This window comes from Vanellus vanellus (genome assembly GCF_965231255.1).
Source record: "Vanellus vanellus genome assembly, chromosome: 1".
NCBI classification, from domain to species: Eukaryota; Metazoa; Chordata; class Aves; order Charadriiformes; family Charadriidae; genus Vanellus; species Vanellus vanellus.
In genome coordinates this window covers 56,654,526-56,671,415 of record NC_138905.1, presented here as the reverse complement: position 1 = coordinate 56,671,415, position 16,890 = coordinate 56,654,526, and the positions used below count along the sequence as shown (strand labels likewise).

General features: G+C 41.9%; 1 protein-coding gene across 1 annotated transcript in view; it reads left to right on the top strand.

Annotated features, from left to right (window-relative positions):
* EP300 (EP300 lysine acetyltransferase) overlaps positions 1-16,890 on the top strand; it is a 63,586-nt gene that overhangs the window by 19,686 nt on the left and 27,010 nt on the right. Inside the window, exons 3-13 of the mRNA XM_082498817.1 lie at positions 4,728-4,904; positions 7,088-7,349; positions 8,129-8,242; positions 9,103-9,339; positions 11,507-11,600; positions 11,933-12,067; positions 12,439-12,556; positions 13,046-13,220; positions 14,506-14,583; positions 15,436-15,551; positions 16,041-16,196. Of these exons, the coding sequence (XP_082354943.1) occupies positions 4,728-4,904; positions 7,088-7,349; positions 8,129-8,242; positions 9,103-9,339; positions 11,507-11,600; positions 11,933-12,067; positions 12,439-12,556; positions 13,046-13,220; positions 14,506-14,583; positions 15,436-15,551; positions 16,041-16,196 (1,662 nt within the window). The remainder of the gene's footprint in view (positions 1-4,727; positions 4,905-7,087; positions 7,350-8,128; positions 8,243-9,102; positions 9,340-11,506; positions 11,601-11,932; positions 12,068-12,438; positions 12,557-13,045; positions 13,221-14,505; positions 14,584-15,435; positions 15,552-16,040; positions 16,197-16,890) is intronic.

Genomic DNA, 16,890 nt, shown 5'->3' with positions numbered 1-16,890 from the left:
CAAGGTGAAAAAATAAATAATTTCTTACTTCATCCTAGTGTAAGGGAGGAATGTGTGTGTTTGAGGGAGAAATGGAGCAGTAAAGATATGTCTTGAGTCAAAGTGTCTGGGGTGGATAGGGGATTGTCTTGCCCAGATGGCAGTGAAATAATGCTAGTGTCTTGCAGTAGGTATCTTAAAAGATAATGCAGTCAAGTGCAAAGAATCATGATTGATAGTAGTCCTTGGAAAGAATGCAGTAGGTACCACTGGCAAAATTTTAAGTTAGTTATGTCTGGATCCGGTAATGCTCTACCAGTCAGTAGAACGGCACTAGAAAATTCATCAAGTTCTTTTTAAAGAGCCAGCTGGAATTTAATAAAACTAACTTTCCGGTTTTAGGGAAGTTAATTGACTTTCACTTGTGGACATGTGGGTATGGATAGATACTCAAAACCATTACTATGGTCTTAAACTAGTACATGCACTTCAGTTAGAGATACATACTGATAGAGGTACATAGTTGATACTGCAAATTTTGGATTATCTGGAAGAATGTTATTAAAACTTTATTTCTTTATTTCTCCATGATTACTTTTATCTTTGCAAATCTTAAAACTGGTCATTGTTCAATGCTATTGCTGATATCTAGTTGTCTTTCAAATACTAGAGTGTCAGTGAAGCAGTTGTTTTTATAGAGAAACAGTAGAATATTGTAATGGCTGTGTGCATAGCTGTAACAGGTATTCATGCTCAGTTTGTACTCTGTGGTATCAACCATAAAACTAGAAACAGAGTTAGTTACTTGACCTTCTTCCAAACTGACGATGCATGTGTTTCATGGCATTAGAACAAAATTTTGTGGAATTTCCTCCACTTTCGTAGTTGCTCTTCTCAGATGGAGGGAGCTTCTGAACAGCCCTATCTGATGCTGCTTGTGCTTGTGAACTGGGATGTTGCTTGAACTCTTGTCGTACATGCTGTTTACACGGTGAGAGGTGTCTGTCTTCCAACATTTTGGTAATGACAGCCTCTGCTTCTGTTGGAGGCAGGAAGGTCAAGTTGTCTTCCACTGTGTACGTAGAAGGTATAACCATTTGAGATTACCTTTGCTGTCTGTTAGCCATGTATCATCATCTTTTGCCGTTTTCCTTGTTTCCTCCTCCTCTGCAGATTTCTGTCTGCTCTTCCTTATGTGCAAGTCCTTGCATATATGATGAAAGTAAGTTCAGGCTGTGAGGAGAGGAAGAAAAACAACAGGTGGGATGGATAAGAAGAGAAATAGGAAGAGCAGCGGAGGGAGGTGGTGGCCAGGAAGGACTGAGTCGAGGTTATGCTCTCTGACTTGTAGCTATGATTCAGCCATGTATGTGTTTGTGTGATACTGCAGATGAAGCTTTGTACTTGCCTCGTGCAGCAGTACTAACACTACCTTTCTTTGGCTGGTTCTTCTGCACTCAATTTTTTATCTACCCTTCACTCCCAATAGATCATCAGTATAATGATGAACTATATGTCAGTCTTTCTGGTTGTTTCATACTGATAAAATTCTACAGGATTACTTTTATCTTCCTTCTGTAGCTATGAGGTCATCATTTTCTTCCTGTTTGATGTTTTCTTTTATTCGTGTTTCTCAACATGTCACCACAAATGACATTAGCATGCTCCTGCTTCTTGTGCCAGGGTAACAAGGCCACCTTGTGCTGGGTGAAGAATCTCCCAAATGACCTTTCTGTTGACTCAGTCTAGAGTTGCATGAGGTTGTTGGTGTCAGGTTAGTGGGTTTGTGACAGCAGGATCATGGGGCACTGCTGTGAGGAGCAGCCATGGATCTGAGCAGGTGTCTGTCTCACCTGGACCAAGTGATAGTTGCTGATTTGTTCCAGGAGGCCTTGAGGCATTTTTTAGCATCCTTCTTAGGTGTTGCTTGAGTGTGTGGCTTTCGGAGTCAGTTTGGCATGCGTGCCCTCCAACCTGGCCCGTGCTTCTCTGGTCTTTGCCTCTCCTATAGGCTGAGACACGGAACTGAGGATTACCCCTGTCAGGAGTAGCTGGGCTGAGCTGGGCATGTAGTCTTCTGCTGCCAGGTCCCTGGGTACAACAGGGTGGAGGAAATCCCCTTGGTGGGGTGGATGATGGTTCTCAGCCCTAGGGAGAGTGGAGCCTTGCCATGGAGACAGCTTTGTTTGATGGGGCTGGTTTTGCACCCTAAACAGTGCCAATGGCTCATGCATGAGAAAACATTAGAGATCTTTTGTGCTGGGACAACTTGATTAGTACATTGGAAAAAGCCAGATGCTTCACGCAAAGTTTCTAGCTGTATTGTGCATACAGAGGTTGACTGGCGTGGTCAAACCTCATCCCTGAGTTTCATCAGAAAGCTTCCATTTTGGGTGATACAGCAAAGGTGCTTTTTTAAGTCTAGGTTTGGGTTTCTACCCCTGCAGTCAGGACAGAGCTGGTTCATCAGGCCACAGGGGTTCCGAATAATTTGGTATCAGTGTGTGAAGTCCCCAGTTGTCCGAGTTGGACATCTTGATTTCTCCCTGTGACACTAGAGTGTGGAAATGTGCCTTCAGTCTACATTTCTGAATTGTTTGGTTAGGTTTTTAAGGCTGATAGCAGCATGAGTTGTGGAAGTCATATGGGGGCAGTGTTAGTGATGGCTGACACAGCCTGTGCTTTATTGTACACGTAGGTGTCAGCTAACTTTGGGAGCTATGGTTGTTAATGTACTTGAAAACTTTGCTTAAAGATTTCTGGGTTTGGGGATGTACCTGCTTTCAAAACCCTTTCTGGAGCCAAGGGGATCAGGCTATCTTACAGGAAAACGTATCTTGTTTTCTTCAGTCCTTTACTAAGTCTTGAACTTGTTGGTCAGTTTGAGGCAGCAAGGACAGTGGGGAAGATTCCTGAAAGTGTGTTTGCTGACTACTTACATTTTTCTTCTCCCTTTCCCTTCTGCTCAACTTGCACGTAAGATCTTATTAGTCTTCTGAGGGAGAGGCAGAGAGGGTTTGAGCCTTAACCTGTTACATTTTTGGCAGCAGCTGCCTCATCGGTCACCATATGTGTATTCATTGCAGTCAAGATGCCGTAGGGGTGGTGCCAAAAGAGACAGAGGAAAGGAAGCTTTTTTAGTTCTGCCTGATCATTGCATAGTTTGTTTATCTGCCATGTGTAGAGATTCTTTTCATTGATCTCTAATGAATTACTGCTGTGTGATTATGGTTATTGCTTGTGTGTGGACGGCAGCGGGGGGGGGGGGCTGCCTTCAAGGGAATTCACTTGTATGTATCAGATGTTTAAAGTGGCAGGTTCTTTAGTGAGTTTTGTGCTCCTTTTTGTGTAGCTTGGTTTTGATCCTGTTCTATTTTGTAAATGCAAACTGAAGGCCATTATAATGGATTTGCAGATGTTACAACCTGAAAAAGGAAAGTGTTTGACTAATCACAGGTGATCTCTGGCCATGTAGGTTACTTCTCTGTACAGGTTGGAGAAGCTTGGTAAGGAGCAGGAAAAAAAGGTATTTCTACTAGGGGAGGATACTTTGAGAATAAATGTGAGTGTGATTGGAAACAAACCTACCATAGGAGGTCGTGTGTGCTTTTTTGGATGCACGAAAATGCCCAGACTTGAATCAAAAAGCATCAAGGAGACCGACCATTGTCTAGTCAAATGCTAATGTGAGTTGAAATAATACAGCTCTTCAAAGTATTTTCATGCCTTTATTATTATGAGTTATGGCTCCTCTAGGATCCTGCCTGAGTAATGGTGAGAGCTTGGTAATCTTAACAAAGATCTTCAGTTTTCCTGGTCCTCTATGGCTAGTTGTTTTGTTCTTAGAAGGCCAAATTTTCCATGAAGAAATAGATTGGAATGCAAGGAATAGGGAAGAAAAAATATCAGAGGACAAACAATTTTATTAGCAAGATTAATCCTGACTGTTCTTTAGATTCTGGGGCATTCTAAGGCAACAAATGGTGTGTTTTGGTATGCTAAAACTGTTGAATATGCAAGTAGGTGCTGCATATTGCAGAAAAGAGCATATAGCTGGTGTGAAATACAAATCTGGTTCCCCAGTGGATGAATGGTTTGCTAGCTTTGTTTTGTTTGCAGAGTTCCTTCCTACCTTCTCCTTTGACCTCTAGTACTGCTCCCTGCAAACCATTTACTGTGCCAGTGTGACTGTGCGTGGTGTTACCTATGCCTATGGTGTATTCTTAAATTGAAAATGGTTGTGTACTGAAAATGCAGACATGCATCCTTACGGCTGTCTGGAGAGGAGCTGTGGGAGTGCTGACAGTTGGGTGGGAGGCTTTTGGGGTAAACCCTGCTGATATGAATGAAGGTGGTATTTGTCTCCATTTAGAGTCTGCACAGATGCAGGGAGCAGAAAAATTCTTCCAGACTTGTGAGTTACATAGTCCGTGGTACAAATTTGTGATTAGGAAAGCTGAAATGAGAAATCTGTTGAACAAAATCTTTTATAAAGAAATAATCAGGCCAGACTGACCTCAAAGGCTGGGAAGTTTGCCTCACTCTGTTTATAGGAACCGTCTGGTTGAGGAGTTAATGTTGTGTGATGGATAAATACCTGCACGTAAAGGAGGAGGAGAAGCATGTGGATCAGTATTACATTGCAGCTGGTTCATGGCTGTGATCACTCTTGCTTCTCTGAAGTGTTCATTTGCCTTTTACATTGTGAACTTAAACTTACTTGAACGTCATACTATTTTAATTTCTAGATGGGAATGATGAGCAATCCTAGCCCTTATGGCCAGCCATATAGTCAGAATACCGGGCAGCAGATCGGAGCCAGTGGACTTGGGCCTCAGATGCAAAATAAAGCTGGACTGCAGAATAGCTTACCACAGTTTCCAATGGACAAGAAGCCAGTTCCTGGGGCAGGAATGCCTAACATGGTAAGTAGAAAGAAAGGTGTCTCTGGCAAATGTAGCAGACCAAAGTTGAGCAATATGCTCTGGCGTTGCCACGTTTTAAGTTTTTGTGGCTGTCAAATCCACTGTGAATGCATGCTCTGAATCCACACATAATGCGCTTACCTCAACTCCTAAAAGGGCTGATATGAAGGAGAGGGTGGAGTTGTACTTTCTCTGTTGATAAGCTGTACCTCCACTCTTTGCCCTTCAAACCCTATTAGCAGAGAAAAAGAAATGTCCTCCTAAACTGCAGGGAACTGTGCCACTTGTTTGGACACCTCTGCTCTCCTCACCCATCCCTTCTCTTGGGTCAGTCCACTGGGCCCCTTCTCCGCAGTGTAGGTTCATCTTGAGGATTGTTTTCTTGCTTGAACTCACTGATGTTTTTGGGAGAGAGACGTATCTCTTCTCAAACAGGTATTACCTAGGATTGGGGCTAGAAGCCCCAGTCATGTGCTTATTCCTGTTCTGAATTACGTGAGCATGTACAACATCCCTGATGCTGGAGGTTCTCTGGCAATTATTGCTGCAGTAGCCCTGTTGTTCCTGCTTATGCCCTCCTCCCCACACTGTTATCGCAGCAGGACTTAAGGGGAAGTGAGAGTTGGAAAAAAAAAGTGGATGGCCAAAAAGTGAATGGCCCAAGCTTATAAATGATAGGCCTTAACATTAGGTTCCCTAGCTTGAGTTTAACACAGGTGGTGGAATGTGTTTCCCTCATTGCAGAAGCTTAAATTGGTTAGGGGTATGACATACGTGTCCTGCCTTACCTCCCCCCCCTACATATATTTTTTAATTTGGGAAACAAATTCACACTTCTGAATATAGTTTGTGTTTCTCCCTACTTCAATTTTTTTTTTTTTTTCTTCCCCCTCCATCTCCTTGGAGGTTGTCAGTCTCTTGATCTTAGTAACTCTTGCTGAAAAACCATTTCCGGGTAACTTTTGTGCCTTTGAATTTAAGAGTTCAATCCCTAGAGTTTTATTTAATGTTTTTAAGTTGAGCGTGAAACACGAAGTCTAGTGCAACCAGTTGGTTGTATGAACCAATAAAGATGCAGCCAAAACTTGCTGTTCAGAACCCCAGCTGTCAAGCTTGTGTACAGTGCAGAGTATATAACTCTTTTGAAGTTGAATTGCTACCCAGCTGAACCTAGGAATGAAAAGTTGCTGCCATCTCAATTGATGTTTAGAATGACAGGCTGCAAACAAGGCAGTTATGGTCATACTGGAGCATATACAAACCCTAAGGGAACTAACTGGTGAAGTCTCCTTGTAAAACAAAAGGTTAATACTAGTATTGAAGAGCTACAGGAGAACTGGAGTTTAGGAATGCAGGTAGCTGAGCTCTAAAAATCTGAAGATCGCCAGAAATATCCTCTAAAACCCTTTGTGAAGCGACTGTTAGAAACTGAAGGGTGTTGAACTGAAGTCATAGAGGGAACATAGAGTCCCTGAGCACCTCTCCTTTGCTGAGTATTCCTCAGATGTCACCTGGAAAAAATACAAAGTGTGAAAAAATAAACAAGTACAGAAGCAGTACTAGATGTTGCTGTACTTGACATTGAGTTCTGTGGTGTATATTATCCTGAAGTTGTGCTTTATCTCTGGCAGAGACTAGGAGATGCTTTTTTGAAATGCCTGTTTCCTGATGGAAAAAGGTTTTCATAACTTCCCCTTCAGCCTCCATTTCTAGGAACAGTTAAATTGAGGTACCTTATACTGAAATAGAGGGAAGACTATTCACTCTAAAAGGTGCTTTCTTTCATTAATGCAAGAATTGTGGATGCAACTTTCTAGCCTCCAAAATGAGTAGGAGATTTGAGGTCAAAGTGCTATTAATATTTTCTGGTTGGTCTAGCACCACAAATTAACCTGTGAGCATGTGCGAAGTTAAGTTCTGCTGGTTTTTGATAAGGCAAGAACTAGGAATAGGAGAGTGATATGGGAAAGAAATTATGCTTGGCAAGAGAATTATTGCCAGCACTGTTGCTAAGGTTATATTATGGGTCATCCGGAACTACAGACAGGTGGGATGTTCCCTTAATTACAAAATGTAGTAGTTGTTTCTCTGATTGTTTTGTTGTTGTTGCTGTTTACTTGCTAAGTGTAAATTCTCAAAAATAGATTTCTTTCTGGAAATTTCCTTTCCACCTTCTTCTCTAGGGCCAGCAGCAGGCTCCCCAGGTTCAACAAGCTGGGATGGGGCCAGCAGCTTCTCAAGGAATGGGGTCTGGAGCACCAACAGCAGATCCGGAAAAACGCAAGCTCATTCAGCAGCAACTAGTTCTCCTCTTACACGCTCACAAGTGTCAGCGGCGAGAGCAAGCCAATGGAGAGGTGCGACAGTGCAACCTCCCTCACTGCCGAACCATGAAGAATGTCCTGAACCACATGACACATTGTCAAGCTGGCAAATCTTGCCAAGGTAAGTGGAGGTGTGGTTGTATAGATGCTGTCAGCATTTGCAGGACAAGAGGGGCTCTGGAAAGAGATGGAGAACTAATGGGTGGCTTGGGAAGTAGAATTTTTTTTTAACCTGGCTGTCCCTTTAAGAAGGGGAATCATAAACCTCTTCTGAGCGTTTAAAATTTAGGCAAGTTAGAGGGGGCAAGACAGCACGAAGAGATGACTGAAGATCTTTTGATTAACTTTTGTGACTCACTGTAGGATCTTTTGGATGCTGCCTTCTCGTAAGGGTAGACACAAAGTAGGAATCTGCAAGTAGAAGTCTACCTGTCTCCCTTAAACGGAAGAGACAAATCTCAAGCAATAGCTAGCCAGGAATTAAGCTTCTTCTGGCACTAGTGGACTCTTAGTCTATCTAGTAGCCAAGGAGAATGTGTGCTACCTTTTTGGTAGCTTAAGCTCGTCTGGGGCGTGCCAATTGCTGGCATCTCAATTGCTTGGTACAGTCTGCCTGCTGATATATATGGTGTTCTCCTCTGAGCCAGGGAGACATAGGCTCGGGTGTATAACAAATCTTTCAAGTACGCTTTAGCTGAGGTCATAGTACTTGAAGATATCTAGCTATATTTTCAGGGCTAGTTAGTGTGCTGAACTATTTCAAGTAATACTTTACTAACCCGTGTTGATACAGATGCGTGCCCTGAGAGAAGTAGTTGGTCCCTACCCAGTTTGTGTTGACCATGCAGAGATATACTGGCTGTAGTTTGTAAAGGTTTTTTGTTCCCCTTACTTTCTCAGTGGCACACTGTGCGTCTTCCCGACAAATCATCTCTCACTGGAAGAATTGTACGAGACATGACTGTCCTGTATGTTTGCCTCTCAAAAATGCTGGGGACAAAAGAAATCAACAATGTAAGTCTGCTGGGGAGTTCTGAGTATTGGATAAACCATAAAATGCATGTCGGGAGTTCAACTTTCTTGCACCCAGGTTGTAGTGGTGATGCTCTTGAACCTGGGAACATGTAATAGGATTTTCCTCTTGCTTTGCAGTTGCAGAGTATTTTTCCGTTTCTGTTAGCTAGTGTTTATGGAGGCTTTCGAACTTTATTGGATTTTCTTGTCACCCTCACCACTCTCTTGCTAAGTCATCTTCTTTCAACCAGATGATTTGCTTTTCACTACCACCTCTTCCAGCTGGCCAGGTTCTGGAGACAGATGTGTGCACACACAGGGTTGTGTCATTTCAGCCCTGATGATACTTGGTTCTGTCTTCATCCTTTGCTTACATCAAATGTCTCTTCCCCTTTCTCTCTGTGTCCCCTTGGCCTCCCTGCCAAAACCTGCGGTAAGACTTTTCTCCTTTCTTAATGTTACTTTGGGCTTCTTTCATGAATGATGTGAGCTGAAATATTTATTGTTTTAAGAAAATTAAAAAAAAAAAAAAGCTGTATGTACTCTTCTGCGTTCAGCCTCTGTGACATGGCGTACCTCTGTTTTGAGTTTGAAGCAAACAGATGTGTTCTGAATACTTAAGAGTGGGATTTCCTCTCAGCAGCTCAAAGGGAAAACAGCGTGTTGTTGGAATGGCTGATTGGGTCAAAACTTGTCTCCCTGTTTTGTGACAGATTTTCCAGACCTGGCCTCTTCTCTGTGTGTTCCTAGAAGGAGATGCTTTAGTTGTGAACAGCCAGTGAACTCTTTGTTCTTACCCTGTTTTTGTGGACCTCTGACTACCTCCTGCTCTCCCTGTTAACTTGCTATGTCTCTTCCAGCGCTGCTGGGCGGAGCTGCAGTAGGACTTGCAAATACTGGCTCCGTGGGCGTGGGGCAGCAGACAACACCCAGCATAAACACTACCAGTCAGATAGACCCCAGCTCCATCGAGAGAGCCTACGCAGCCCTTGGACTGACCTATCAAGGGAACCAGATGCAGACGCAGCCCCAGGCTCAAGTGAAGAATCAGCAACAGGGACAGTCACCCCAGGGTCTGCGCCCTATGAATCCTATGAGTAAGTTTATCTGCTAGCGTTAAAATACCAACTACAGGCAACTTTCCCATGCTATATCTAATGCAGACCTTCTTAACCCTAGCTTACTAGTTAATTTGCAAAAGGTACAGCTTTGCAGTATTTTAGACTTGAGATATCATGCTACACAGTGGAACAGGAACATTAAAGGGCCCAGATGCCTTCCTTTCGAAAACAAGTTATTTGGGAAAAGTATTTCCATTGAAAAATTACTATTTTGTGGGGGTTTTGAGAACCAGTTTTCCACACCATTGTATTTAATGTTGTCTTGTAGCTTTATAATTCTAATGTAATGCAAGTTTGGGGCTTTTTAGGAGTTTTTAATTGGAAATGCACGCATTGGAATACCTGGATTCAAGTGTTCTTCCGTGTCATTCAGACTGCAGCATTTTACAATTGTCTCAGATACATAATGTTTGTTTTAAAAATGAACAGTAGTAAATAAGACTTTCTCCCTGAATCCTGTCATGTGGAATCATGTAACTGTAAGTTGTCTGGGTGGCTTATTGCAAAATCATAAAAGACTATATAAGAATTTTAATTTGAAGTGCAATGAATTCTAACCTGGCTGTCACTGGTGTCAAATGAAGTAGCCTTTAACCATTAAATCTAATTTTGGTCGTTTGAGATTACATCACAGGAATTTCTAGAAGATACAGAATGTTACAGTGAGTGCCTTAAAAGGTTGAAAGGAATGTAATCCATTTTTCTGAAGCAAAATGGTTCTCAGTTGTTTTGTTTTGTTTTTAATTTATAGACACAGAGTTATGGCCTGTGTGTTCTTATTGGGTACTCCTTGTAGCACTGATAAGAAAGTCCAATGAAATGGAGTTGAAAAGCTCTTGGAGAGTAAAGAACTGAAGCTTAATGTAGAAAGGACAAACGTGGAGAGTGTAGGCTTTTGACTGTTACTTCGTTACTAGTAGTGGGTGGCTAAGGAGGGAGTTACAAGTGAGATAGGAATCATGAGGTAATGGCCTACATGACAGCAGGACTAATTCAGGAGAAACAGCAGGATTTGGTGAGGACTGTGGTGTTAAGTGATGCAGTCCTACGTCGATCAAACAAACGGTTGGTTTTGGCAGTTGAAAAGGGAGAGTTAGCCCAAAGATTGAGAGTTGTCTTTTACACCAGTTTGCTCTCAGATGGCAAAAGGAATTTGGGAAGGAGAAGAAAGTGACTAAGGGAAGGAAGGCTGGAGGCAGCTTTATGAAAAGACTGTTAAACACTTGGTTGTTATATTAGAGGTATGTATTAGGCTTGATATACTTAATTTCAGTGGATTTCTCTTGTATGCAGCGTCTGATTTTGCTTGAAATACCGATTCTGTAGGATTCAGATGTCCTAAATACACGTGAAGCTTGGTAATGGCTTTCATGCTACTCTCAACTTCACAAAGTGATCTGTTTGGAAGCCCCAGACAAATAAGCTGCATTTTTCTTCACTATTTGAGGCTTAACTGTAGTGTGTGAAGAAAATAAGCAATTTTTTATGGTGATTGAGAAAACCTGTAATTCAGAAAAGCAGATTTTGGTATGTAACAAATTACTAGAAGCTTTTCCTGCAAAGGATTGTCAGATTTTCCTTCTTTGTACAAACATTGGAGTTAGTTGTAGGATCCTTAAGTATGGAGTGGGTGAGAGGGGACCTTGTCAGTTGTAGGTGGTAGCTGATGTTTTAAGTTCCGGAATGAAAAAACAAAAAACAAAACAAAACAAAAAAAACAAACAAACAAAAAAAAAAAAACCAAAAAAAAACACAAAACAAAACCAAACAACTGCTTCTAAGTTAAAAAAAAAAAAATAGAAGTAGTTGCTAATGCTGAATCTTTAGTTAGGGAGGCACAGAAAAGAACTCTAATACATAGCATTTGCAGCAAATTGAAATATTTTGTTTGCTGATAAGTTCAGGAAGATGTGCAGAGGAGTAATGTGGTGTGATGCTTCACACGGAGGTCACCAGTGCTGTGCCACAGACTTTTTCTAAGTTTGTAGAAGGAAGAGGGTAAAGAGAGCAATGGGTAATTAAACTGCCTTCACAAAAGTCAAAGTATTTGAAAGTCTAGACCCTTGCTATTGCTGAGCAATCACTGATTTTTGCACAGTAAGTGGGCTGTACATTTAAGAATACTTATTCTTCTATTTTCTAGGTGCGAATCCAATGGGAGTGAATGGAGGAGTAGGGGTTCAAACCTCTAATCTGCTGCCTGACTCAATGTTACATTCAACCATGAATTCTCAGAAGTAAGTTGAATTATTCATTGTATCCCAGTGATTTTGTTTTGATCTCATGGCACTTCCTGCATAAACAGTGGGGTAAATGCCATTGATGGCTATCTCTCCCTTTGGATTTTGTAGCTTTTGTTGCAGTTTTCCAAATCCTTGGGTAGGACAGCATGTACTCTTTCACGGCGTTGTTTTGGTGTCTGTACAGCTATTTCTGCAGAGTTTGTGCATTGATTAGGGAATGGCTGAACTAGCACTTTGTCCTAACATTATTCTAAAAGAGGCTATGACTGTAAGATGACTAAGCTTGGGCTAGACTTTTGCCCTCAATTCTTGCTCTGTTTTTGAAGCCCTATGATGAGTGAAAGCACCAACGTTGCCAGTTTGGGAGCCATGCCAACAGCTCAACCATCCAATACTGGAATTCGAAAGCAGTGGCATGAAGACATTACTCAGGATCTCCGAAACCACCTTGTTCATAAATTGTGAGTAGCTCATACCAAAACAATCTCCTGCTAGGTGAGTTGCTACTTCTGAGGTGCATGTGTGGAGCAGGAGGAAGCCCGGCTTCCAACACCAGCAGGCCAGGGAGTGAGTTTTGTCAGGGCCTGTGAGAAGGGAAGGCAGAAGCCTGAAAGATGGAGCTGCGTCTGCTGATTTGGGACTGTTGTATTAGAAGTGTCCCACTCTGTTCTCAAGGCATCTACATGGGGGCAATGTTTCCCGGGAGCAGTAGCAGTGCCACAGTCTGTTGGAAGATTTGCTTGCTGCTTCGCATTCAGATCACTGGGGTTAGTGCTGATGTCCCTGTGTGGGGATATTCTAATCACTTGCGTGCTTTTTTCCCTCCCCCTAGAGTCCAAGCCATATTTCCTACTCCTGACCCTGCAGCACTGAAGGATCGGCGTATGGAGAATCTGGTGGCATATGCTCGGAAAGTGGAAGGGGATATGTATGAATCGGCAAACAGCAGGGTGAGATGCCATCCTCTGTCATCCAGTCATGTGTTTCTTTCTGCCTTGATTCCATAGTGACTGGGGAGGAAGAGGAGACTCTCAGGCTGAGGAAGCATTTGTTCAGGGTCTGCTGGATGGGGTCTAGGAACCAGCCAGCTGCAGGCTTTTGCCTGGGTGTGCAGGGAGTCGGGGTGGTGCCTGTTGGGGTGTGCAGTGCCTGAGACTTCTCAGGGTCCCCTGCAAGCAGCATGAAGCTCTTGCCTATGATTCTCCCAAAGTCGTGTTGGACATGAGAAGAGAAATGTCCGGTGTTGGCATAATGGTTGCCAACAGTGTCCCTTTTTGCCTTCCTATCTGCCCGGCAGCCCCTACGAAGGGAGAGCCACTTCCACCCAAGCCGAAATGTGTGTGTGGAAAGCTGTTTCCCAAGCTTGTATCACTGGGACCTGTTGGCTTTACTTCCTGTGTGTGTCATCTCCTTTCCTGACTTGTATTCTTCCCCAACAGGCAGAGTACTACCACTTGCTAGCAGAGAAGATCTATAAGATTCAGAAGGAATTGGAGGAGAAACGAAGAACCAGGCTGCAGAAGCAAAACATGATCCCAAATGCTCCAGGCATGCCACAGGCTCCCATGAATCAAGGGCCCAACATGGGACAGCCCCAGCCAGGGATGTCTGCAAGTAAGAACAGTTGGGGGTTACTGACTACCTGGTGCAGGGGAATCCTGTACTGTCATTTTGTTATGCTGGTGATCATTTTGCCCTTCTTGTTTCACAGTACCTGGCTTGCTCAAAATTAAACAGAACTCTCTCCTCTTTGTTCAGAAGTACTAGCAAAATCTTTGCTTTGCTTATGTGTTAATGACCGTAGTTATCTAAAAAGCATTTAGTCTTCTGAACAAATTGAAATATTGTAAACCTTTACACTTCGTGAGCGGAGGGAAAGGAGATTAAGTTCCATCCTTTATGTTGTAGAACTTCAGTCTCATTAGATTCAACTCTAGTATTAATTGATTTAAATATAACTTCAGTTACTATAAGAGAAATATATTTTCATAATATTTATTTGTGTGGTGTTTAAAATGATCATCACTATTACTGTTGTCTCTAAGGAGATAGTATGATTACTGGAGTGCCTAGGGATTTATGGCTTTGAAAGTTTAAATAATGCTTGTTATGTGCCACGTTTGGGGTTGGTTTTTTTTTTGGACAAATGTCCTTTCCAGCTTGCAATGAAGAACAGAGAAAGATCCAGTAGCTCCAGGCATATGCTACAAGAGTCTTCACCTGAGGTCTTTTTCTCCTGCTTAAATTTGAATGTATCTTGGTAAATCCAGTTCTGGGTTGTCTTATGCTTGAAGTCAGAACAGGATTTACTGAGATGTTTTACCAAGATCCAAGAAAGATTCTTAAACGCTGATGCTGGGCTCTATTATTTGTAACTTCTGAAGAAAGTTGATCTTCAGCAGTAGATGTGATACTTTTGGTTATTTATCATGTACTCTAGTAGTTCTCAAACTTCAGAGCTTTGAGAGATAGATAGATAGATATAGATATATTTACGCACTCTGTTGAACCATATAGTTTTCATAGTGTTTTAAATCTAGAGGTGCAGTAACAGTGTAAAGTACTCTGTAGAAGTTCTTGTAGTCTGGAGTGTTCATGAGCTACTGAGTTTGTCATTGTACCTCTATAACATACTTCAAATCAGTCCTCAATTTCTGAAAGCTGACTCTAAGTCAGAGGATATTTCTGTCAATGGGACACGCTTATACTTTCAAGGAAGTTTTGGGGGTTTCTTCACGTTTCGAGGACTCTTCAAGAGTGTTTAGAGTTACTGGACTGTGTCGTACACTTTTTTCTTTTATACATTGATTTTATTGCGTAATTCTCACTAAAATGTTTGGTGGATAAAACCTGGTGGTCTTCTAAATGCTGTAATCTTATTCCAATGTCTTTTTTCCAGATGGTCCGCTTTCTGACCCAACCCTGATACGTGCCAATGTGCCAAACCAGATGATGAATCGCATGCAGGCACAGCCAGGTAAATACTTGAAGAAAATTTGCTACTGTGATTTTTGAAGGAGTCTTGGAATTGGACAGCTCTTGCTGAAGTGTCATAGCCCTTGTCTCACCCATTTGATTAAGAAAATAGCTATCTATATTGTATAATACGTAACTATATATAAAATACATATTAAAAACTATATATCTAATAATATTTCGTGATCTTGTGAACTTAAGAGTTGCACGCTAACTGCTTTGTTTGTTAAATGAAGAACTTGATGCTTTTGGAACTTCTCATCATGTGAACATAGGATGGTGAGGTCAGTTAAACATGGTAGGCCTAGCCAGCTTAGATGAGGACAAATTGGTGGCAGAGAGAAGATGGTGGGGAATTATTGCTCAGAAGGAAGGGGCGAAACCTTTGTTACGTAGTCAAGAAGTATTGTAGCCAATGGCAAAGTACTTGAGGAAGTGAGGATACAGTTTGGGATTCAATAAGTGAATTTCTAATATGTAATTAAGGTAACAACTTTCTATAGAAAGCTGATCTTCAGCAGTGGATGTGACACGTAGTTATTTATTATGTACTCCAGTGGTTCTCAAACTTCAGAGCTTTGGTAGCAGTTAGGGGAAACAAATCTTTCGGGGGGGGGAACATAGTGTGTATTCTGAAGGAGTGTGGTCACTTGGACACTTTATATTTAAAATTATTCCATGTAACTGGTTGATCAAAGGAAATATTTCCTTTATAGTACTGCATGCTTGAAAACTGGTTGCTAGAAAACAAAATTAGGAAGAAAATGACAGCATTTCTTCTCCAAATGTTGAATGGTGTCCGAAGGAGAATTCAGGCCTTTGTTTATAAGTCTCTTTTGGCACAAACGCACAGGAATGAATCAGTTTGGACAGATGAACATGCAGCTGTCACCGATGGGACCCCGGCAAACCCCTCCTCTTCAGCACCCTGGACAGCTAAGCCAGGCTGGGGCCATGAATCAGGTCAGTGTGTGTTTCCTCCGGGCTGTTGAGCTCGCAGGTTTGCTTGTTTGCTGTGGTGTCCTTAAAATAAATAAATAAACGAGATATTTAATAAATAAATAAATAAAGCATTATTTCTTCGTTGTCTTGGTTCTGTAGTTCTTCCTTTTGCATCTCCACTGAAAGATTTGTCTAGCCTATGGTAAAGCTTTAGATCTTGGTGGTAAAAAATGCCTAAAAATCAAGTTTTGTGCTGTTGCATCCTTAAAACAAAGAACAAAAATAAATCGAAGTCTCAGTCCCAATCTGAAATCAATATCCTTTTCCTTAGCTTATAAGGGAAAACATCATAATTTCTGTCTTCTTTTAGAGGAGCTGTAAGCAGGCTTTCCATATCATATCCTACAGATAAGCTACAAGTATGAATTTCTGCAACAAGATAAATGTGGTTTTTTTATAACATGTTATGGAGGTGCATGCAGACTGTGTGGCATGAGTTCCTTTCTTTCCCAACAGATGGGATTTCCTTCACGTATGCAGCAACCAGGAGTTGGCCAGCCTTCTGGTCAGAATCAGTTTTTACAACAGACCCAGTTCCCTGCTTCTTCCCCAGGGATGAACGCAGCAAGCATGCCTATGACTCAGCCTGGCAATCAGACACCAGTTTCTCAAGTAAGTTTCTGATTTGTGAAAGTGATGTCAGTGGGGTCTGTCATATACTGGTTTCGTTGTTCAGTTAGTAGTAATGGAGAAGAACTTGTTTTCTCAAGATGCTTTTGGAACTTTAGTCAACTGAATTCATTTATTGAGACTCTGCGTTTTCCTGATGCAGCACTGGGAATAGCAAGGGTGAAACATTGTTGCCTTGTTCTCAGGCTTAAGTTTAAGTGTGATGGAGGAATTTTTTTAAGTTTGGTTTTATGCAGCAAAGAAGAAATTGTTACTCAGCATGCAGTAGTTAAGAATTTCTTGTTTAACAGCGAGGCAGCAGAGCCTGAGAAATTAAGAGATCATGGACGAATAAGTCATAAAAAGGCATGTCTATCCAGGACCAATGTGTGTTGCTGGCTTTGGGGGATAGGAGGGTTGTCACTACTAAAGATCTGAACTTACAGTCTAGCAGTTTCCTTTCTGTCCTTTCCCTCTCCCTTTTCAGCAAGAACCTTTCAGGCCAGGAAGAAGTAGGGAACGTCAGTTTGCTTCTCGTTGATGCTTCTTCCTAGTTTGCAGGCAAGATTATTGTGGAGTGACAGCTTTTTTCCTTGACCAATACAATTTTTTTGTAATCTTTTAATGGTACAGTTATAGCTGTACTTATTTCTGATGGTAAATTCAGTTTCTAGTCTTGGGGGTGGGGGCATGGGCA